The following is a 24,831-nucleotide window of genomic DNA, read 5'->3' as shown; positions in this document are numbered from 1 at the left end:
AAAAAAAAAAAAAAAATAAAAAACCCTTCCTGTTTCACCCACCTATTTGCTCCAAATGTTTCTCTATTTCAGCCTTGAATTTATTTAAGCTGTCAACTTCCACAACAGTGGATGGAAGTTTTGTTCCAGCAATCAACCACCTAAAGGCAAATTTCTGCAAATCTATTCTATAACCGTCTTTCCTCAATTTGAATTTATGTCCCCTCAGGTGCAGAATCTGAGCAAGAGGAAGAATTCCATAAGCATTGAATTTGCATAAACCATTCAAGGCCTTATACACCTCAATCATATTACCTCGTATGTGCCTGGTATCCAGATGCTGCAATTTTCAGAAGTTAAGCCTACCTTTGTAACAACATCAGTTTCTTCCACTCACTAATCTTGTTGTCCTTCTCTGTACTCATTCTATTAGCTCAACATCGTTCCTAAAATGAGGCCTCCAGACTTGTATGCAGTACTCAAGGTGTGGACTGACCATTGCCTTATACAAGGGGATAATCACCTCCTTATATCTGCTAACAAAATTTCTATATATCATTGACAAGACCCCATGAGCTACTCTTGCAGCCTGTCTGCATCGCTCAGAAAACTTCATATCTGACTGCACAATTACCTCCAGGTCTTTTTCATTCTTCATTAACCTGAGTGTAGTGCTGCACAGTTGGTATGTTACTCTGGTGTTGCTGCTGCCCATATATAGTACTTTGCATTTTTCAATGTTAAACTTCAGTTATCACCACTCAGCCCATCTGCTCAAATTTTCTAGATCCTGTTGCAGCAGCATACTGTCCTTACTGTGTGTATTAACAACCCTATCAACCTTCACATTGTCTGCAAACTTGGACATTAACCCTGATCTACTTTCATCAATATCATTGATAAATACAGAAAACAACAATGGGCCCAATATGGACCCCTGCAGAACTCCACTAATAACATTAGTCCATGAAGAGCAGTGTCCATTGATAACCACTCTCTGTCTTCTCCCACTCAACCATCCTTTTATTCATTGTAGCAACTTGCTGTTAATGCCATACTGTTCCAACTTGTACAGTAGTCTTCCATGTGCAATTGTATCAAAAGCTTTCCTGAAATCCAAGTATATGATATCAAAATTATTTTTTGCATTCAGTTCCTTTGTGACCACATCATAGTAGCGCCGACCGGGCTACCCGGGTGGGTAAAGTGCCTGCCTGGCAACCCAAAGGTCGCGGGTTCGATTCCCGCCTCGGGCTTGGATCAAAGTACTGCAAAAACCTTGGGAGGTGCATTATGGCCACAGAAGCCTATGCGCCAACAACTACCAAAAAAAAAAAAAAAAAAATCATAGTAGCCAATCAAATTGGTCAGACAAGGCTTCCTCTTAACAAACCCATTCTGTGTTTGTACTATAACTGCAGACTTGTCTAAATGATCGTGCAGTGCTTCTTTAACCAGTGACTCCATTATTTTCCCCAGAACAGAAGTTAAACTAACAGGTTTGTAATTGCTTGTGTCACCTTTCGATCTGCCTTTGTGAATTGGGGAAACATTTGCACATCTCCAGTCCATGGGGACCTCCCTGAGCCCAAGGATGCCCTCATAATCATGGCTAATGGACTGCTTACTTCCTTTGCTGCCTCCTTTAATATAACTGGATAGATCCCATCCATCCCAGCTGCCTTCCTCGTGTTTAACTTAAACGAGTTTACTAAAAAATGGCCTGGTGCCATTTTTAAACCTTGGTGAAACATCTAGTTCTCAATTGAAATCTGTAACTCTATAATGAAAGTTTATTAACATTAGTGATCTTACACGTAATGAATTAAATTTATATTTTTATTAGTTAAATACTATTCTTCTCCTTTTTTTCTCATATTTTGTGATCTACATATATCTCTAAATATTGTAAATAGTAATGTAATCTAAAGAATGTCTTTAATTTAATTATAACTGTTTAACCACTGAAGAAGACCTACAAAGAGGGCTATAATTAATTTTTTTTTTAACCTGGTATCCTCCCACCTTCCATCATTATATCATATAAATCGTTTTAATGTCAGATTCCTTGTAAACCAAAAAAAAAAAAAGCTTCTTATTGAACATTGCTTTTGTGATAAACTGTGCAGAGTTCGTTAAATATGTTATATATTATATCAAAATTCCCTTTAACAGATAATTACAGTTTCTAAGAAATTGTCTGAATTTAATTGTCTAATTTGTTTAAGAAATTATTATGGAATAATAATTGTTCCATATCATGGAATATCAACAATTAGCAGCATTAGTAAAATAATATTATATCTTTACTATTAGTAATTTTATAATTAGTTCATTATCTCTCTCTCTTGTCTTGTTTGTCTTAAGGTATAGTGCATTTTGCAGGTAAGAAGTTGTAAACATGTAATAATACAAGAACTTGAATCAGCTCTAGCACAGCAAGCACCACCACAGACACATGATGATCCCACCCTTCACGAACTACCTCCTTTGGTCATAGATGGCATTCCTACACCTGTTGAGAAAATGACACAGGTAAATTTAATAGCATATATGGAAAGATTAGCTTATGTTATGTTCACCAGTGAAATAATAACAAAAAAAATCATCTTTGACGAAATGAAATCTAATTACATTTGAATGTAAGATTGTTTTTGTTACTGCTACCAGAAACCCAGTATTTAAATATGCATAGTAACCACTTGCACAGGTAAAATATTTTTAGTCAGTTGTGTTCATCATCATCAGCCATTTTCAATCCACTGCAGGATGAAGGCCTCTCCAGCAACTTTCCAGTTCCTTCTGTTTTGAGCACTGGCCATCCATTTACTACCCAAAAACTCATGAATTTCATCTATCCATCTCTGCCTTTGTCTTCCAGGTTTTCTTCTAGCTCCTCTTGGGTACCATTCTGTTATTTTCTTAGTCCATCTGTCATCATGTCTTCGAGCTATGTGTCCTGCCCAAGACCATTTTAGTTCTTTAGTTTTGATAAGAATGTCCTTTACTTGAGTTTGCTGCCTAATCCATGTGTTTCTCTTCTTATCTAACAGTCTGATTCCCAATATAATTCGTTCCATTCTTCGCTGTGTAGTTCTCAGCTTCTCTTCCATTCTTTTGGTGAGTGCCCAAGTTTCACTTCCATAAGTCATGGTGGGGAGTATACATTGATTCATTATTTTACGTTTCAGACAAACTGGGATATTGCTTTTCAGTATGTGACTATATTTCCTGAATGCTATCCATCCGAAATTTATTCTTCTCTTGACTTCCAGCCATTTATCATTATTACAGCTAATAACTTGTCCCAGATAAGTATATGACTCCACCTTTTCAATTACTGCTCCTTCAATCATTATTTCCCTTTCTGTGGCATACTTGTTCATCATTACTTTTGTTTTCACCATATTCATCCTTAGTCCAAAATCCTTACTAACTGTGCATAACTGATTAAGATTTTCCTCTAATTCTTTGGGATCGTGGCTTATAACCACAATATCATCTGCAAATCGTAAATGGTTTAGGTACTCTCTATTCACATTGACTCCTTTCTGCGACCAGTCTAATCTTCTGAAAGCTTCCTCAAGGGCAGCAGTAAACAGCTTCGGAGATATTGTGCCTCCTTGTCAAACTCCTTTCTCGATTTTAAATTTGTTACTGTCTTTGTCTAGTCTAATAAAGGAGGTAGCACTCTCATATATTTTCTTCAAAATCATAATATATGGGGTATCTATGCCTTGTCTTTCCAGTGCCCGAAACATTGCCTTATGCTGTATGGAGTCAAATGCCTTTTCATAATCCACAAATGCCAGGCATAATGGTGTTTTATATTCATATGCTTTCTCCATTAGCTCTGATATTACGTGAAGGTGATCCATAGTTGAGAATCCTGTCCTAAAGCCAGCTTGCTCTTTCGGTTGATTCTCATCAAGTATTCTTTCTAATCTGTTAGTAATGACCTTTGTGAACAACTTGTAGATGTGGGATAACAAGCTAATTAGTCTATAATTTCCAATTTATCTCCTTTCTTATGCAGCAAAACTACGATTGCATTATTCCACTGCTTAGGCGTCACACTTTTTCTAATGCACTTTGTGAAGAGCCTTGCCAGTTTTTGTGTTATGTCTCTTCTTCCCAATTTTAACAACTCTACAGTAACTTCATCTTCCCCCGGGGCTTTCCGATTCTTCATTTTCTTCAATGCATGTTCTACCTCATCAGGAAGAATATCGGGTATGTGTTGCTACTTTGCAATCCACGTTCCCCACTGCTGGTATCATTCCCTCACTCCTTGTATAATTCTCTATAGTAGTCTTCTTCTGCCGACCGGACTAGCCGGGTGGGTAAAGTGCTTGCCTGGCAATCCAAAGGTCGTGGGTTCGATTCCCGCCTCGGGCTTGGATCAAAGTACTGCAAAAACCTTGGGAGGTGCATTATGCCCACAGAAGCCTATGCGCCAACAGTTACCAAAAAAAAAAAGAAAAAAAAGTCTTCTGCTATTTGAATTATGCCTTCTCTGCTGTTTATAAGTACACCATTGCTATTCTTCAGTTTCGGTATCATTTGTCTTTCTGTATTACTGCTCATGGCTGCTGATTTAAATCCTTTGTTTTCCCTTAATGCTTGTTCTACTTTTCTTGTGTTAAATCTTCTTATGTCCTCTCTGAGTCTCTTTCTAATGGCTTTGCATAACTCAGTATACTCAATTTTCTCCCTGTCAGTGTTTTTCTTGCTCTTCATTTGTCGTCTTCGGTTCATCATGACAAGTGTTTCTTGACTAATTTTTTCTTCTTTGGATTTCTGTTTCCCTATAGGTTTCTTGGGCTTTATCACTTTCAGAAAGTTGTAATATTCCTCGTTGATATCTTGGTCCTGAGCAGTCTGCAGAAGCTCAAACGTGTTCTTAAGTTCCAGTACATACTGCTTTTTCTCCTCCTCTGTTATCTCAAAGACCTTTGTATTATTTACTCGAGTCAGTTTTTTCCTTTCCTTTCCTACATCTATATCAAGTGTACATCTTACCATTCTGTGATCACTTCCAACATTTACCTTATTCAGGACGGTAACATCATTCACAATATATCTTCTGTTAGTGAGGATGAAGTCGATTTCGTTAGTTGTTAATCCATTTGGACTCTTCCATGCCCACTTTCTGTTCACCCTTTTCTTGAAAAAAGTGTTCATTACTGACAGTCCTTGAGATTCTGCAAATTCCACAAGTCTTTCATCTCTTTTATTTCTTTCACCAATTCCAAAATTTCCTATAGTTCCTCTTTCTGCGCTGTTTTGCCTTTTTCCAACCTTAGCATTGAAGTCCCCCATAATAATAGTGTAGTGGGTTTTCTGCTCATCTAGAAGACTCTCAATTTCGGTGTACATTTCTTCAATCTCTTCATCATCATGGCTCGATGTTGGTGCATAAATCATTATAATCTTTAGCTTGTACCTCTTAGAAATCTTGAGTATTAGTCTTGACCCCCTTGGTGATGTACTTTTGAATTCCAAAATGTTGTTTTTAAAATCTTTATGGACCAGAAACCCAACTCCTCCTTCACTCCTTTCACTGTTTCCATTGGTGTACAGCAGATTTCCACTTGATAAACCTATAAGTGATTAATTTCTTCTTCTTGTTTCAGCCAAACCGATGATATTCCAATTCACATTTTCTAATTCCTTTTCCAGCTCTAATATCCTGTCTTCACCGATGAGTGATCATACGTTATAACAGGCCAAGTTCAGTTTCCGTGCATGGCAGCCTGGTCATACCCAGAGATTCTTAGCACCCTCTGCTTCCACTCTGATCCTCTCGCTGCCGTAAGAGGGAGAGTGAAAGCTGCTGGGGACTGAGGGCCATTTGTATTGTTGTGCTCTCATATGTGCAATTTTTTGAAATAAAATTAATTTGTATTTGATGAAATTTTATATCTAATTGTTAGTTATTTTATCTTACTATTAGTAACCATCCAGCATTAGGTAGGTTGGAAAACTACTAGCTTAGGGAGATACATGAACAGTAGCTTGACAATAGCTGCAGACAGAGTTTAAAGTGGTTCTTGCACTGTTCCTATTGTTATGTGCAGCAGCCTGGACAAAGCAAGGTGCTGGAAATTTCAAGGCCTGATGTGATTCATCATGGAACAAGGAAATACATGGGCTGTGTTAGGGTAACTAAGAGTAAGAACAGGTTCATGCATACTTGCATGTACACCAATGAAGCATAGTAAGTAAATTTGAAGTGCTGGTCAAGTCAAAAAATGCAGACATTGTGGGGATATCAAAGACGTGTTGTCACTCAGATATGATGGATGCGGAATTTGAATATGTGGAGTACAATGTGTCCATAAAGAACAGACAGAATACGAGGGGGATGGGCAATGAAATGTTGAGTGAGCTTGGTGGGTGTGACATAAGCACCGGGAAAGAAAAAATGAGGATATTAATGTGTTTGTAGGCCTAATGACTATGATGAGTACAATTTGCAACTGTACAGAGTAATAGTGTGTGCCAGTAAATCAGAATGTCTTATAAAGGGCGATTTTAACTTTCTGGATATTGAATGGAACTTGTGGGTTCATCACTCACACACTAGCAAGATTTTTGTGGATTTATTAGATGATTGTTTTCTGCAGCAGCATGTCAGAGAGGCAGCAAGAGAGAGTAATACTGTTAATCTGATTATCAGCAGTGATTATTCACACATTAAGAATCTGCAGATAAAAGAACAACTAGGTGGCAGTGATCACAGTGCATTGATGCATGATTTACTTAAAGATGTAACCACCAAAAGGGTAAAGGGAAGGATTTTTGCTTTCGTAATGGTGACACAGTGGTCTTGAACAGTTTTAAATTCTATACACTGGACCAACTGAAGATGTTACCATCAGCAAATTCTAAATGGGAAGCACTGAAGGAAATAATCATAGAAGTTGCTAGGCTTTTCATACCAACTAATAAATACCGTTCAAGAGTTTTTGCTTTTGTAATTGTTTGAGACTTTTGTAAAAACTGTTTGAGACTACATTGGCTACAGTAGTCTAAGACAGTTTTAAATTCTATACAGTGGGACCAACTGATGATGTTTACCTTCAGAACTGGATGCAAAAAATAATTTTAATATCATATACTTGGATGTCAGTTGAACTAATTAGACACACAGCAGAGAAGAAAAATACGTGTGATGCTTATAAATTATCAAATGATGCAGAAGCCTATGGTAGATATAAACTAGTCTGTAATCAAGTCACAAAGGAGGTTAGGCAAGTCAAGGCAGATTGTGAGAAAAAATTTTTGAAAGGATGTAAAGACCTTCTGCAACAAGGTCTAGAAAAATTAGCCAGTTAGGCTGAGTAATGGCAATTGAAATTTAATATTGACAAATGCAAAGTACTGCACATGGGCATCAGTAATCCCAGGTTAGTGTACCAACTGTGCATTACTACACTCAGAGTAGTGGAAAATGAAAAAGACCTGGGGGTAATTTTGCAGTTAGATATGAAATTTTCTGGACAGTGCAGACAGGCTGCCAGGACAGCACATGGGGTTTTGTCAGGTTTATACAGGTATCTTTCCAGCAGGGGAAAAGGAGGTAATTATTCCACAATGTAAAAGGCATTGGTCAAGCCACATCTTTAGTACTGCATACAGGTCTGAAGTCCTCGTTTTAGGAAGGATGTACTGCTGCTGGAACAAGTATAGAGAGGGGCAATGAGATTGGTAAGGGGAACAAAGGGGTCTCTCAACAAGAAAGGCTTTAGTTCTGGAAATTGCATTGTCTGGAGACTAGTCACTTGAATGACAATCTGATTGTGCTATTTAAGGCTTTTAGTCCATTGAGGAAGCCCAATGCTGATGGGATTCTTCCTGTTGCTCAGACTTTGCACATGAAAGGGCATAAATTGAAATTGTGGAATAGATGTGCCGAAGTTTGACTTTAGCCAATGGGTGGTTGCATAAGTGGATAGCTCAAATAAATTTAAGGAAGAACAAGACAAACTGTTAGAGGAAATGGTTAGGTGAAATGAGATTTTTAAAATTTTTTTATTGATGCATTACAAACTTGCCTCATTTGCCATTACTAATACTAATGAGTTCATGTGACCAGTTAGTCACTTCATTAAGTATGAGCTTCATAGATTATGGTAGAAGTATTTAGGTATTTACTTTAGAACAGTATTTCTCAACATTTTTCTTTCAATAAATTCTAGGAGTGATTCTTTTTTTCCTTTTTTAGAAAATCAAAATTTGTAGCTACTTACTGAATCCTCATCAATCGACACCCACTTCAACCTTTGCCAGTGATAAAGAGCTTAGCTCTATATATAGTAAATTGAGAACTTTCTTGTTCTTTTATGTATTTAATGACAAGTAGGATTTCAGCTGCTTATGAGTAAGCACTATAAATATGTAAGACACAAATATGTTTTAAACATATAACATCACAGGACATTCCATTATTCAATTTCAACTATATATTATAATAAATTAAATACTGTTTCATGTTCTTAATTTATTGTGTTGTGACCTTCCAAGTTGTAATTCAAGACCTCCTTCCCCCCCTCAGACTATTGATTCCTGTCTGAATTTTGAATAAAAAGCCCATGTTGTCATAATGGACATTTCGAAATTGGTTTAAAATTAAGTTCAACGTACATAATGGTTTGTTTTAATATAGCAGACTATATTTATTTAATATACATCTATTTAATTTGATATAAACTACATCTGTTTAATATAACAGACTATAAATTAAACAGAATATTGCAACAAAAAAATCTTTAATTTGCAATTACCAATTATTGCGATTTACTTGCAATAGTGCCACTATGTTTTTGTGAATCTGCCCACCAAGAAAATAATGGCACTATTTTCTTGATGGGCAGGTATCCTATTAATACAAAGTTGATAATTCATTGATGGGATGCAAATATATTTTTTATTTTTATAAATTTTTTAATGAAAACTCAACTCTTTTTAATGGCTTTGCATAACTCGACATGCTTAATAGTACTTAGTACCATACATGATACTAAGTATTAGTACCATGTATGGATTTTAGGTTGAGAAGACAGAAGATATTTGTTGATATTAGAACTGAATATTTGCAGATTTGTATAAAATACATTAGAAGGAAAGTTGTTCCAGAAAACAGACAGAAGTGGGAGGGATAAACAAGGAAGAGGAAAAGTTGGTTGTGTGAATTTGGAGTTATCCAATGAATGGATGCTGACTGGTTGTGGCATCTGTTCAGACTGGATTGAAAGAGAGTGGGGGAATTACAGGTGCCAGTTCTGAACAGTGCCCATGGAAGTATCTATAGAAAAAGCAGGTAGCATATACCGAATGTCTGTGAGATAATGGAGTGGAGAGACTTTGAAAGAGATGAGATGTTAATTAATCTGACTGTCCTCTTTTAAAGTGGAGTCAAGAAGCTAGAGAGGTTTTGAGGATACTACCTCAGATGTTGGAACAATATTCCATCGTAGGGCAGATTTTATATTTGTAGAGAATCAGTAGTTTTTTTACAATAAAAATAACACCAAGAGCAAAAAAAAAAACCCTGTTTTTTTAATGCACTAATAGCTGGAAGAAGTTAAGGTTATTCCTTATAGATATATGTGATCTTGTCTAGATTTCTGCTCATCTTTGATAAGCAGAGAATCAGTTGATTATTTTTTGTGAGAAGTAAGACAGGATTGAGTTTTAGAGCGATTAAAGTTAACTAAGTTTTCTATGCCCCAATGAAGAATTACCTGGCAATCACCATTTAAATTCTATACAGTGGGGTCAAGTGATGATGTTACCAATGGTGAATTCTAAATGGAAAGCTTTCAGGGACTTAATCTTGGAGGCTACTAGGCTTTTCATACCAACTAAGAAATACTGTTCAAGGTTCGGGCCTAAATGTATGTCAGATGAATTAATGAGGCTTGTGGCAGAGAAGAAAAATGCACGGGATGCATATAAATTATCAGGCGACACAAAATCCTATGGCAGATATATGCTAGTCTATAACCAAGTCACAAAGGAAGTTAGGCAGGCAAAGGCAGATTACGAGAAATCTTTGGCAAAGGATGCAAAGAAAAACAGCAAAGAGTTCTTTACTTAACTAAACTCTAAAAGGAAGGGGATGAATCAGATTGGACCACTTAACATAGATGGTTCGACTGTTGATGATCCTGCTCAAGTAGCTGATAAACTGAATGCGTATTTTGCATCTACATTCACACATGAGGAGTTATTCAAGGAGGGTAATGCCACAAGTTTATCAAACTCTTAACAGAGAGCTAAGTGATTTTGTAATAACAGAGCAAAGTTTGGAGGGGAAATTGTTGAAGATAAACATAAAAAAGCACTTGGGTTGGATGGAATCTATCAAGCTATATTGAAGGAGGCAGCGAGGGAAGTTAGCAAACCCTCAGCCATAATTATGAGAGCATCCTCAGATTCAGGGGAGGTCCCCATGGACTGAAGATGTGCAAATGCATCCCCAATTCACAAAGGGGGTTTAAAGGGTTACACAAATAATTACAGACCTGTTAGTTTAACTTCTGTTCTGAGGAAAATAATGGAATCACTGCTTAAAGAGATGATACAGGATCACCTAGACAAGACTGTAGTAATAGTTCAGACACAGCATGGGTTTGTTAAGGGGAAGTCTTGCCTGACCAGTTTGATTGGATACTACAATGTGGTCACAAAGGAACTAGATGCAAAAAATAATTTGGATTTCAGGATAGCTTTTGATACTGTTGCACATGGAAGACTGCTGTACAAAAGGAGCGGTATGGCATTAAGGGTAAGTTGCTGCAATGTATAAAGGAATGGTTGAGTGGGAGATGGCAGAGAGTGGTAATAAATGGACACTGCTCTATGTGGACTAATGTTATTAGTGGAGTCCTCCAGGCTTCGGTGCTGGGCCCATTGTTGTTTTGTGTATTTATCAATGGTGTCGATGAAGGTATATCAGGCTTAATATCCAAGTTTTCAGATGATACAAAGGTTGGCAGGGTTTTTAATGACACTAAAGACAGTATGCTACTGCAACAGGATCTAGAAAAATTAGGCTGATGGGCTGAGAACTGGCAACTGAAGTTTAACATTTACAAATGAAAAGTACTGCATATGGGTAGCAGTAACCCAAGAGAAACATACCAACTGTGTGGTACTACGCTTACACAGGTGGAGAATGAAAAAGACGCGGGGGTAATTGTGCAGTTGGATATGAAGTTCTGGACAGTGCATACAGGCTGCCAGAGCAGGTCATGGAGTTTTGTCAATGATATATAGGAATTTTGCTAGCAGAGACAAAGGGATAATCACCTTTTAGAAAGGGATAATCACCTCCTAGCACAGTAGGAGGTGATTATCCTTTTGTATAAGGAAATGGCCAGGCCATACCTTGAGTACTGCATACAGGTCTGGAGGCCTCATGTTAGGAAGGATGTAGAGTTGCTAGAATGAGTACAGAGAAGGGCAACAAGATTGGCGAGAGGGACAAAGGGGTGCACTTACGAAGAAAGGCTTAAGTTCTGCAATTTGCAGCATCTGCAGAGTAGGCACCTGTGAGGTGATCTGATTGAGGTGTATAAGGCCTTGAATGGTTTGAGCAGGTTCAATGCTGACGTGATACTTCTGCATGCTCAGACTAAGAACCCAAGGGGGCATAGATTCAAATTGAGGAAAGACAGTTGTAGAATAGATGTGTGGAAGTGTGCTTTTATCCATTGGGTAGTTGATTGCTGGAACAGACTTCCATCTGTTGTTGTGGAAGTTGATAGCTTAAATAAATTTAAGGCTTAACTACACAAACGTTTGGAGTGACCAGATGGACAAAATGGGAAGGTTTTTTTTTTGGTTGATGCTGTATAAGCTTGCTACCTTGCATCATATGACTCAATTAATGCTAATGCTGATCTGGGATTACTGCTCCCCATTGAAGTATCTTGCGTTGGTCAATATTTAATTTGTCATTTGTCAATATCTAATTTGTGAAAATCATGTTGCCGTACCATGCTCTGATTATTCTGTTTAACTGTCCTGCCAAACTTCATATCATCTGCAAGCTGAGACATTATGCCTGCTACACCTTTGTCAGTATCATTAATAAATATAATAGTACAGTTTACTATCATCAGCGAAACTATGGAGGTCATTTCCAATCAGTGGAAAAGGGTGATTAATATACAAGAGGAAAGAATACTGGATCCCACCAAAATGTCCATCATAACCACAAAAAGATGCCGCTCAAATGGCATGATGGAAGAGATGCAAATTGTTAGAGATTGCTCTGATGTCTAAACTCGAGTTTCACCACTTCAACTCTCCAAGCAGAGTGGGAATATTGCACCAGATGATAAGAGTCATCTTTCATGTAGTATCAGATCCATCAGCATTGTAAACTTCAAGGTATCAAGTCATAGCCTGTTGTACTTGGAAGAATGTCCACAACAAGCCTTAGGGACTAAAGACAATAATCTTGAAGAGCTGTTTATTTATTCTGTTCAGTGCCTCCTTGGTTTTCTTGTAGAAAGACATTAGACAATAGATAGAATTTTCACACTTGTTCTTAAAACCTGTATTCTAGAATTAATTTCTTGTTTTGTATTGTTTTTTTACAACAGTGCATTCTGCTGTCATTTTTGATTTTGAATGTAAATTTGCTTTTATTGAAAATACCCTGACTCTATCAAAAGTAATGGAGAAATCTATTAACTACTAACTCCTACACTGTTTAGAGTCATTCCATATTATTAATGTAGATTCAATCATGGCTCATGTTGCTCATCTTTAGACAAATTCCATGGAAAAATTGATAGAAACTCATGCATTGAATCATATATATTATCATTCTGTTTATCATTTCTGAACTCTTTAGTTATGTTTGGTATGAAGTCTTCTAAATAAGATTCCATTTTATGGAACTGAACAGCCCTCTGACCATAATTTTTATTTTTTATTTATTTTTTTTTTTTGTGATTTCTTTACTTAATGTTGTAGTATGTCTATCAACTGACAAATTATTATTATTTTTTTTGAATAATCGATTAATGTGAAAAAATTAACATATTTTTATTCTTAATTTTATAAAGTATTTCTTTATGCATTTTATGCATAAATGATGATTGTCTGTTTTAAACTTATTTACCATCTTTTTATGCTGTTTTAAAATATATAATTTTTTCTTTCACTTTTTAAAGGATTTCTTTTTAATAGAATTAAATTAACTAATATATTAATTCACCTTTTTTTTTTTTACTATAGGCACAGCTAAGGGCATTTATTCCATTAATGTTAAAATTTTCCACTGGAAGGGGTAAGCCAGGATGGGGGAAGGAGTCAACTAGGCCTGCTTGGTGGCCGAAGGACCTTCCTTGGGCTAATGTCAGGAGTGATGTTCGCACAGAAGAAGAAAAACAAAAGGTTACTGTTCAGGCTTTTAAAATTATAGTCCTGTCATTAATAATGTCTTATCTAATATATCAAAGAAGATTGCATTAATGCTAGCTTAAATTGGCGCTTCCGTAGCCAGGTGGGAAGGAGCAGCAGTGCGTAGCACACGCTTCTTGATTAGACCGGGGTTCGAGCCCATCACCACCAAATACGGAACATGCGGAAAGGTCAGGGAATGACCACTGCGCCGGAGCAATGTGGCCTCAGTTGTTAATGCTCCTAAAAACCAAAACAACAACAACAGCTAGCTTAAAACTGTTGGGTGTTTTTTTTTTTTTTGTGTGTGGGGGAAGTAAAGATAACTTTTGTTAAGTAAAGATGAGTTTTGGGCAGCAAGCTTGTATAGAGAAAAATGCTATGTATATCTGAGGTAAGCCAGACCTGAACTTTGAGAGCTTAAGAAGGCCAAGGCAAGACATGGTTTAATAACTAATCTTTTTTGGGCTGAATGCATCTAATATTTGTGAAATACTGGATATGAATGCATTTAACAGCTATTTTATTCATATAACATAAAGTTTAACTAATCTAGACAATCGATATTCTACCAATAAGGTGACAGCATTTCTCATTAATACTATAAATGTTTCTTTGCTTGTCATTTGAATGAGGTTTTTAATGTATGTAATCATCTAGCTTTTAAGAAGTTCTACTAAGGTTCTCATCTGAAATCTATTCTGTAAATTAAAGGAAAATCATCTGGGAATTTGGATTTTATTGGCGCATTAGCAACTAAGGCTATAATGTGAAATCATCTGGGTAAATTGTGTAATGAAATCATTGTAGACTTACACTGATGAGCCAAAGCATTATGACCAGCGAGTCATTATGCAAATCATAGCAACTGCAGGTGAACTACGGCACGGGCATGGGTTGGGATACAGTATAAAAAACACCTGATACTGAGCTCTGTTAATCAGTGTTACTCTTGTTCTTCAGATGGGAAAGGCAGTGGATTTAAGTGAGTTTGACAAAGGCCGAATTGTAATTTCCAGACGACTGGGTCAGAGCATATCCTAAATGGCACGGCTGGTGGGATGCTCACAGTCAGCCGTGGTTAGTACCTACCGAAAGTGGTCTGAGGAGGGAAAACCCACGAATCGTCGGCGAGGTGTTGAACGACCACGGCCCATTGAAGCTTGAGGTGAGCGCAGGCTCTCCTGGATGGTATGTGGCAACAGAAGGGCTACTGTGGTGCAACTAGCTGGTAATTGGAATGTTGGTGATGGGAGTAATGTGTCACAACACACAGTACATCAAACCATGCTGAAAATGGGGCTGCGTAACTGCAAGCAGAGCCAGCCCGAGGGGGGGTGCGAACACACAAGGCACCATGCCACTGACTGATTTTGCAAAATAAAAATGGTTTAATTTTTTTTTTTTTTTGTTTTAATACTGTCGCAAAATCTAGCGACATTACCATAAAATGGCCATATTTTTAATATACATAAGAAATAAAATGTCAATAATCATGTTATTAACATTATCTGAAAGCATGCCAAGAATTCTCCAAAGAACACGGAAAAATATATTTTCTTTCAAATATATTTAAAATATCTCTCCTTACAAGTCACTGAGACGTACGATTATATGTTGCCAGCATTTTCATAGTTATCGTACTCTAAAGGCTGTATATACCACCGACTAGGCTATTCATTTTAAGCCTCTTTAGTAGGCCATTTATTCATTTGATCCTAATCTAGGCTACCGCAATATTATTGAGTCTTTTAGAGACCTTATAAACAATTAGGCTGATCGAAGCCTACAAATAAAAATAATAATTATATAATAATTTATTGGAGCTTCATTTGAAATTATTGAATAAATATTCCCCACAAATACGAATATATATATATATATATATATATATATATATATATATGACAGCTGATCGTACGTTTTTATCGCAATTCACGAGGTGTGAAAATAAATAACATATTCGTATCTATTTCGCAACATGACTAGTAGAGACAGAGATGCAGGAAGAAAGTATATGTGTGGCTCTGATAAATTGAAGAAAAAAAAGAAAGAGAGAAAAAATTACGGAAAAACAGAGGAACTCCCTTGCAAAATTTTTAAAAACTGAAAATGTGCAACAAACTGAAGAAACGCATAATTCACAGTTACTCAAAGATCAAACTCACGGAAATGAAATTACGCCGTGCGATATCCACGAAAACGATCCTGATCATCATAAAGCCAGCTCTCGTCCTAATGAAGAGGAAAGCGATGATAAGAAAACTGTAGAACGGGAAGATAATCATGAAGCTAAGGGAAACGTACAGATGGAGGATTTTTTGTCAGTGTCGAACAAAGAACAAGATGAATTATTCTGAGGACCGCAGCTTCAAGAGAATCAACAAAGCGACGAAGACGAAAATGTTGATATCAAATGATCCTGGTACTTGGCCTGAAATTATAACTGATAAATTTAGAATGGCTATCATACAAAATGGCGTGACACAAGTAAAAAAACTATGATTTTCCGAAAGAAAAATAACAGAAGTTTTTCTGAAAATTATTATTTAAGAAAATTAACGAATGGGGAATGTCAAGAACGAAGGTGGTTACTCTACTCAAAGTACAAAGATGCCACATTGTGTTATGCTTGTAAGTTATTCTCTTCAAATACCACTTCTCTGTGTTTAACCGGACTTAACGATTGGGTACATTTAAGTTCGCGATTACAAAGTCATGAAAGATCATAATATCGTTTACAAGCTATGTACAAATTGTTACAACTTGAAAAGAATTTGAAACTTGGAAACACTATTGACAAAGAACATGAAAAAATAATTAAAAACAAAACACAGCGTTTAAAATGTGTTTGTGAACGAATAGTGACTGCAATTTTATATTTATCAGAGCATAATTTAGCGTTTCGGGGGCAGTAGCGATGCTTTATATAAACCGCACAACGGTAATTTCGTAGGTCTCATAGAATTACTTGCAAGATTTGACCCAATCATGAAACAACATTTGGATCGGTGCGTAGAATCAGCATCACGTTCCTATTTACTCATAGAATATACAAGATGAACTGATTTCTGCTTTGTCTAAAAAGTTAGAAAGGAAATAATACAGTTCGAAAAGCTAAGTATTTCACAATTTTATTTGATTGCACTCCAGACGTGCCTTCAAGAACGATTATCTGTTATTTTAAGATATGTTAATGTAGATAACTGAAAGTGATGTGAGTATACAAGAACGATTTATTTGTTTTGAAACAGTAAAATACTTGACAGGAAAAGGGTTATCAGCCAAAATTGAAAGCATATTAGAAAAGGAGGAATTAGATTTAGGGAACTGTCAAGGACAGGGGTACGATAACGGAGCTCATATGAGAGGTGAGAGGTTTATATAAAGGCATGCAAGCACTTATTCTGCAAAAGAATTCCAAAGCACAGTATATGCCCTGCAAAAGTCATAATTTGAATTTAGTTCTTGGAGACATTTCAAAATCATCTTCTCTTGCAAATTCATTTTTTGGGACTTTTCAAAGCATATGTAATATTTTTGCAAGTTCTGTGATACGCTGGGATATATTAAAAGAGCATGTCAAACATCTTACTCCAAAACCGCAGTCAGAAACGAGGTGGGAATGTCACCTTGAAAGTGTGAAATTGTGAGATATCAAGTACCACAATTTTCTCTAGCTTTGAAATACCTTTATGAACATGCCTTCAAGAACAATTATCTGTTATTTTAAGATATGTTAATGTAGATAACTGAAAGTGATGTGAGTATACAAGAACGATTTATTTGTTTTGAAACAGTAAAATACTTGACAGGAAAAGGGTTATCAGCCAAAATTGAAAGCATATTAGAAAAGGAGGAATTAGATTTAGGGAACTGTCGAGGACAGGGGTACGATAACGGATTCCAAAGCACAGTATATGCCCTGCGGAAGTCATAATTTGAATTTGAACTACTGCTCATCTCAGATGTCCAAATTATTTGCTGTATGATTCCTTTCGCCTCAAAGGTGGTACTTGTGCATATGTCCATTCTGATATTCCCTGTCAGAGACTTGGCAATTTGGAATCTCCTCTCTTTGATCTTCTCTGGCTTAAAATCTCTCTACCTCATTGTGTCAAATTCATCTGTTGTCTCTACCGTTCTCCCAACTCCACTAATCACTTGGAGCTCTTTGACTTCCTCTCTTTGCAACTTGACTTTCTCCAGTCCAACTTTCCTAAGAGTAAGGTAATTTTCCTTGGTGATTTTAACATTCACAACTCCAGCTGGCTTCCGTTTTCTAGTTACACCGACCCAGCAGGTCGAGATGCTGAGGCTTTTGCAATTACTAATGACCTAGCACAGATTGTTCATTTACCTACAAGAATACCGGACAATCCTAATCATACAGCCAATACGCTTGATCTTTTTCTCACAAACAACCCTTCTAAGTACAAGGTCGAAGTGAGAGGTCCTTTAGGCACTTCAGATCACAACTTGGTGATTGTCTCTTCTCCAATGGAACCTTTATCTCATGGCTATTCCCAACCTCGTATTGTTTGGCATCACAAGAATGCAAAATGGGATGACCTGCGAGACTTCTTTTCTTCTTTTCCTTGGTCTGATTACTGTTTCAAAACTTCTGATGTCAACGTTTGCTCAGATCGTGTCAGTGAAATTATTCATGCAGGAATGGAATCCTTTATCCCACACTCCACTTTAAAATCTCGTCCTTTATCTAAACCTTGGTTCTCCAACAAATGTGCTAAGGCTGTCCAAGAGAAGAATGTTGCATATCATAATTGGCTTGTTTCTAATTCTTCAGTTTCACTTTCTGCCTACACCAAAGCTCGCAACAATTGTAAAGCAGTTATTAATCAGTCCAAACTAGAGTTTGAACAGGCTAAGAGTAGAAAACTTGCTTCTTGCCCTAATGGTAGCCGAGCATTCTGGTCTCTTGCCAAAGCTATTGGCTGCAACTTTTGCCCATCTCTGCTCCCGCCTCTGTCCAAACCAGATGGTTCTGTTGTCACTTCAGCCAAGGATAAAGCTAACCTGCTAGCATTCCATTTTTCTTCCAGCTCATGTATTAATGATCTTGGTAAAACACCTCCCACCATTCCTAACATGCTCCATTCAATGCGTTCTGTGGTCTTCCGTCAAAAGGATATCAGAAGGATTTTGACGAATCTTGATGCTAAGAAAGCTCCAGGTCCTGATGGTATTTCTCCACTTGTTCTCAAAACCTGTGCTCCTGAACTTACTCCTATTCTTTGTTGCCTTTTTTCACTTTCTTATTCCAAAGGTGTTTTTCCTTCTGCTTGGAAATTTGCTCATATCCAGCCAGTTCCTAAAAAGGGTGACAAATCCCTCCCATCCAATTATCGTCCCATTGCAATTACTTCTACTCTTTCTAAAGTAATGGAGAAATCAATTAACCGCCAACTCTTAAACTACCTAGAAACCTTCCGTCTGATCAACGATCGCCAGTATGGATTCCGTCAGTGTCGATCCACTGGTGATATTCTGGCTTATGTTACCCATTTATGGACTAATTCAATGGAAAGGTTCGGTGAAACACAAGTAGTTGCTCTTGACATCTCAAAGGCTTTTGATCGTGTTTGGCATAAAGGTCTTCTAAACAAGCTTCCATCTTATGGTTTGCCAACTGTTTTTAGTAATTGGTTATCCACTTTTCTCTCTGATCGCTCACTGAGGGTGATGGTAGATGGCTCTCTGTCTTCTAACTTCTCCACTAATGCCGGTGTCCCCCAAGGTTCAGTTCTTTCCCCCACTCTTTTCCTCTTGTATATCAATGACCTTCTTCCATTGACTGGAAATCCTATCCATAGTTTTGCCGATGATAGCACATTGCATTCAACTTTTCATTTTGAGAAACCTTGTCCTGCTCAATCAGCTTCAAGTTCTCGAAAATCTGCTGCCAATTCCTTAAACGGCGATCTTCAGGTAATTCTCCAGTGGGGCAAAGACAACTTAGTTGATTTCAACCCTTCTAAAACTCAGTCTTGTCTTATATCTCGCAAAAAGGATTCTTCTGCTCCTATGCTTATCTTTAGTGACACTCCGACTTCTAGGCAAAATGATATATCTCTTTTGGGGATTACCCTGACTTCTAATCTCTCTTGGCACAAGCACATTACAAATATTGCTTCCTCTGCATCTAAAAAACTTGGTTTTCTCTTTCGCTCTCGGCGTTACTTTTCTTCCAAACAGCTGCTCACTCTGTATAAATCGCAAATCCGCCCTGCCATGGAATATTGTTCCCACATCTGGGGTGGTGCCCCCAAAACCTCTCTCAGGCTTCTTGATTCCATTCAGAAGAGGGCAGTTAGGTTAATTAATGATTCATCTCTAACAGAGTCTCTCCACTCGCTTTCTCATAGACGTACTGTTTCTGCTGCATGCCTCTTCTACAGATACTTCCATGGGCACTGTTCTTCTGAATTGGCTTCTATAATTCCCGCTCTCTCTTTCAAAACAGTCCGAACACGTGCCGCCACCAGCCAACATCCATTTACTGTCCAGCTTCAAACCCACAGAACCAACTTTTCATCTTCCCCATTTATTCATTTAACTGCCGTTTTCTGGAACAACCTTCCTTCATACGTATTTCCTGAAAATTACAATCTACAGAAGTTCAAGTCCAATGTCAAAAAATATCTTCTTTCGTCTTTTCAGCCTCCAACCCAAGCACGGTACTAAGTACTATAGGTTCTAATACCTCTCGTGTTTGGGGTTCTCATAAAAAAAAAAAAATAAAAATAAAGAACATACCAGTGACATGAAAACGAAATCCAATCAATCGAAAATAAACTTACTTCATTTGGATTTTTATTAAGTTTGGTCATTTGGTATGACATACTGAATGAAGTAAATATTGTGAGCAAGATATTTCAAAATTCAACTATAGATATCAGTACTGCAAATTCACATTTAAACCGCCTTTTAAATTTTTTTTAACAGTATTGTGAATCGGGATTCAAATCTTCTTTAATAACTGCAAAGGAAATAGCTGAAGAATTACAAGTGACATCTGAATTTAAGAATCAAAGAACTGGACGAAAAACAAAGCAATTTTGTTATGAAGGAACCGATCAGCCTATTTCATCAGGCAAAGAATATTTCAGAATTCAATATTTTCTAGTTATAATTGATAGTGCGATTATTTCTTTTAAGAAAAGATTCAAAATTTATCACGAACATGAGACATTATATGGTTTTTTATATAATTCGGATAATATTCAAAAACTGACTGAAAACAATCTTCTTAAATGTTGCAAAGACTTAAATGTGACCTTGCAAGACGATATTGATTGCATTGATTTATTTAATGAAATCAAAATTTGTCGTCGAGTTTTGCCTTCCAGGATCACAATATTACAAATATTACAATATTTACTGAAAAATAATTTATTTGAATTGTATCCAAATTTTGTTACTGTTCTGAAAATTATATTAACCTTACCAATTACCGTCGCATCTGCAGAAAGATCTTTCTCAAATAATAAAAAATTACTTGAGATCTAGCATTAGTCAAGAACGATTTATCTTCTTAGCCATTTTATCTATTGAATCCGAAATAGCCAAAAAACTAAATTATGATGATATTATCAACGAATTTGCTATAAAACATGTAAGAAAATGAAACAAAAATCACATATTGTGACCTTATTCGATTAAGTCGCAAACCAAATTGTATTTTATAAGTATATGAATCAATTATTTTTCTTATTTGATTTATTAAAGATTTTTTTGTGATTGAAATGTTAATTTTATTAAAATAATTTAATTATTTATCATTTTCATGTAATCCTTACTAAACCAATTTGTGCAATGTAATAAATATCAAAATGCAATAAATTATTTTGTTGTACAAAATTTGTATCAAGGCCCTGCAAGTCAACTTTGCACCGGGCCCTGCTTTTGTTCGGGCCGGCCCTAGCTGCAAGCCACTTCAAGTGCCCGTGCTAACCCCTGTTCACTGGTGAAAGCACCTACAATGAGCATGCGAGCATCAAAACTGGACCTTGAGAGATTGGAAGAAGGTCATCTGGCCTAATTAATCACGTTTCCTGTTGCACCATGTGAACAGCTGGGTACGTGTACGTTGTTTACCTGGGGAAGTGATGGCATCTGGATGCACAGTGGGACGAAAACATGCCGGTAGCGGTGGGGTCGTGCTTTGGGCGATGTTCTGCTGGGATACCCTGGGTCTAGTCATCCATGTGCTGGGCACTCTGAAGCCTACTACCTACATAAACATCATTGCTGACCAGGTATACCCTTTCATGGCATGTCTTCCCCTCTGGTGGTGCCATCTTTCAGCAGGATAATGCACCCTGCCACACCATCCAGATTATTCGAGACTGGTTCACAGAACATGAAGACTTTCAGGTATTGCCCTGGCTTCCAGATTCTCCAGACATCAGTCCCATCGAGCATCTGTGGTTTGTGTTGGAACAGCCTCTCCAATCTGCAGCGTCTCAACCATGGACCTTACAGGAGGTAAAGGATCTGCTGGGTTACGTGTTGGTACCAGATACCACCAGACACATTTAGAAACCTTGTAGCGTCCATGCTTTACTGGGTATGAGCTGTTTTGGCTGCACATGGAGGACCAGCATCATATTAGGAAGGTGGTCATAATGTTTTAGCTCATCGGTGTAGGTTTAGCAGGTGTTTTAGTTTATACTATTAAAAGAATGAAGCTTGAAATACAGCAGGGGAGATAATCTTCACTGCCCATGATCAAGCATCTATGATGATGGAACTGTTGCAATGTGTGTTTTCTACAGCAAGTGAATTGGTGCTGTCATCACTATAATAATGAATGAATGCCATATACTCTTCAGATTGCAATTATGTTGCTCCAAATATAGTAATGAAAATGGAATTGAAATTGAAGACTAATTTGAAATGAAAAATTAGCCTTTAACCAGATTATTTATATCTTTTTTTTGATGTCATGTTTTTGATATCATAATGTTCACTTTTGAAATGCAATATCTGCCATATTAAGTCTATAGCAACTGATTATAGATTCACTATACATGTTTTGCATTTCCTTTGAATTTCTTTAAAGTAAATGACATTCTGCACCAGCCCTCCTCTTGACTGTACACTATTCATTGGCATCAAGTGGATCCTGACTACCATGTTATCACCTGACAAAATAAAGCGGCTGAGATAAAGAAAGCCAACACGAAAACAACTGGAGACATTGGCTAACTTACCCGAAAAATTAGTTTCCTGATACGGTACTCTAACGCTGCTCGCTCGGTAAACAGACAGTAGGTTTTATCGGTCTGGAACAGAAGTCGAGAATGATATATTGATTGACAGGTAGGCATGGCAAACGATGAAGTGATTGGTGATGGTGGGCGTGACAGATGACAAGCTTCTGTGTAGTCATTGGTTGGCATTATGATGTGTATTTATGAGTAAAGAACGGTGCATAATTAGTTTTGTAATGAATGGTAAACAGGTAATAGTAGTGATGAATCTTTTAAAGGTGGAAGAAATTTGTAAGGAAAATAAAATGTTGCTTAATTTTCTGATGAAAACTAAATTAATAAGACAAAAATTTGTACTGTTTTAAGTGCAATGATTATTTTAAATTAATTGAATCACGAACAGAGTCTTGTGGAAAGTTCTGGTATTGTAAAAAATGTTCTGCACGAGTTTATTAAAATATAGTTTTATGGAAAATACAAAACTTCCATTAAAAAAGATAATGTATATTATATACCTTTGGTCAACGTGCACACCAGTAACTACGACAGCATGCCATATGAAGATTTCGAAAGCAACAGCAATTAAGTTTTATAAGAAACTTAAAAGAGATATTTGCGAATTACAGTTGTTTAAAAAAACCCATTAAGTTGGGTGGATCAGGGGAAACTGTAGAAGCAGACGAAACTGTATTGGTAAAACCAAAACATCACAGAGAATGAAATTTAACTGCTAAGAAGAAATGGGTGTTTGGAGTATTTGAAAGAGAATCAAAATTCATCTTCATGAAATTCATAAAAAATTGAAAAGCAAAAACTGTTTTACATATTATTAGAAAAGTAGTGAAGAAAAATACTACCATCATAACAGATGAATGCCGTGGATATAGACGTATTACGGCCTTAGAAAAAAAGAATTACAAACATTTAACAGTGAAACAGAATGAACATTTTGTAGATCCACATTCAGGAACACATTCGAATAACATCGAAGCCCATTGGGAGAGACTAAAAAGTATGACTAAAAAATGGCAGCTGTAAAGATATGTTGATAGGTCACATGAATGAATATATGTGGCATCAAATTTATAGGAAAAATCATGAAGATTCTTTTCAGAATATTACTCAAATTTTGAATAGCTATTGAGGTCCAACTCTTTGATTTGTATTCATGAATTTTTTTTTTCTGAAAAAGTTCCATTCCTTTCATTTGGTTTTTCTCATTATTAAAAGCAGATTTTTGCAGTTCATGAGTGTTTTTACTATTTTATTGATTTAGGTTTGCACGGCCATTCCGAGCCGTTTTATTACCTGAGGCAAGGTACTAAAATGTGCCCTACTGTTAATCATGGCAATGTTGGCAATTATTTAAACTTTCTTTTGGCACCCCTCCCCCCCCTTTCAGCTTTTAATCTGAGACAGGAGCCTTGTTTGCCTCACCCTCGGCACGGCTCTGTAGGTATGGTTACGAAAAAAAGGAAAAGGTTTCTTTATTTTTCATTTTATTTCATAACCTGACCTTAAATGGTAGGTTAGAAAATAATATAAAAGGTTTCATTATATTTTGTGACCTAACCTTAGGTTAGGTTAGGAAATAATAGGAAAAGAAAAAAAAAGATAGATTCTTTATATATATATACAGGGTGTTTCAGTTAAACGTTTCAGAACTTCTAAGAGGGGTAGGGTACATCCTGACAACTCGAAATCATATAGCAATGTGGGGTCGGAAATGCTTTCCTGAAGCGGTGTTGTACACAGAAGCACCATAAAGAAAAGAGACCGTAAGTGAGAAATCGTTTTAATAATACATGAAAAGAAGCAAAAGGTACATGGATTATCGTAGGTACATGGATTATCAAGTAGATAGGTCTAACCGGACCTATCTACTTGATCTTTCTGCAGCAAGTATTGCCACAACTTTTGAGAGATGAACAGATTTCTGCATCGACGCAACACACAATGTGGTTCCAACATGATGGAGCCCCAGCCCATTATAGCGGAGATGTTCGTAACTACCTGGATGTCACATTTGGTCAACAGTGGATCGGACGTGGTGGTCCCGTGCGTTGGCCTGCTCGGTCACCCGACCTATCATGTCTTGATTTTTATTTCTGGGGTCATATGAAATCGCTAGTTTATGACACCCCTGTTGACAATGCTGAGGAGCTGGTTGCAAGAATCGCAGTAGCTGCCG

The 24,831-nt window shown here is 36.9% G+C and overlaps 1 protein-coding gene across 3 annotated transcripts in view; it reads left to right on the top strand.

Annotated features, from left to right (window-relative positions):
* LOC150090333 (DNA-binding protein P3A2-like) overlaps positions 1 to 24,831 on the top strand; it is a 333,226-nt gene that overhangs the window by 196,758 nt on the left and 111,637 nt on the right. For all 3 annotated transcript variants that reach the window (XM_090389805.1, XM_090389803.1, XM_090389804.1), the window contains 2 exons: positions 2,365 to 2,514; positions 13,240 to 13,398. In XM_090389805.1, coding sequence (XP_090245931.1) covers positions 2,365 to 2,514; positions 13,240 to 13,398 — 309 coding nt within the window. The remainder of the gene's footprint in view (positions 1 to 2,364; positions 2,515 to 13,239; positions 13,399 to 24,831) is intronic.

Source organism: Mastigoproctus giganteus, chromosome 2 (assembly GCF_048544385.1).
Source record: "Mastigoproctus giganteus isolate SK-2022 chromosome 2, ASM4854438v1, whole genome shotgun sequence".
In the NCBI taxonomy this organism is placed as follows: domain Eukaryota; kingdom Metazoa; phylum Arthropoda; class Arachnida; order Uropygi; family Thelyphonidae; genus Mastigoproctus; species Mastigoproctus giganteus.
Note: the sequence above shows the minus strand (reverse complement) of the source record. Positions and strands in the feature narration are given on the sequence as shown.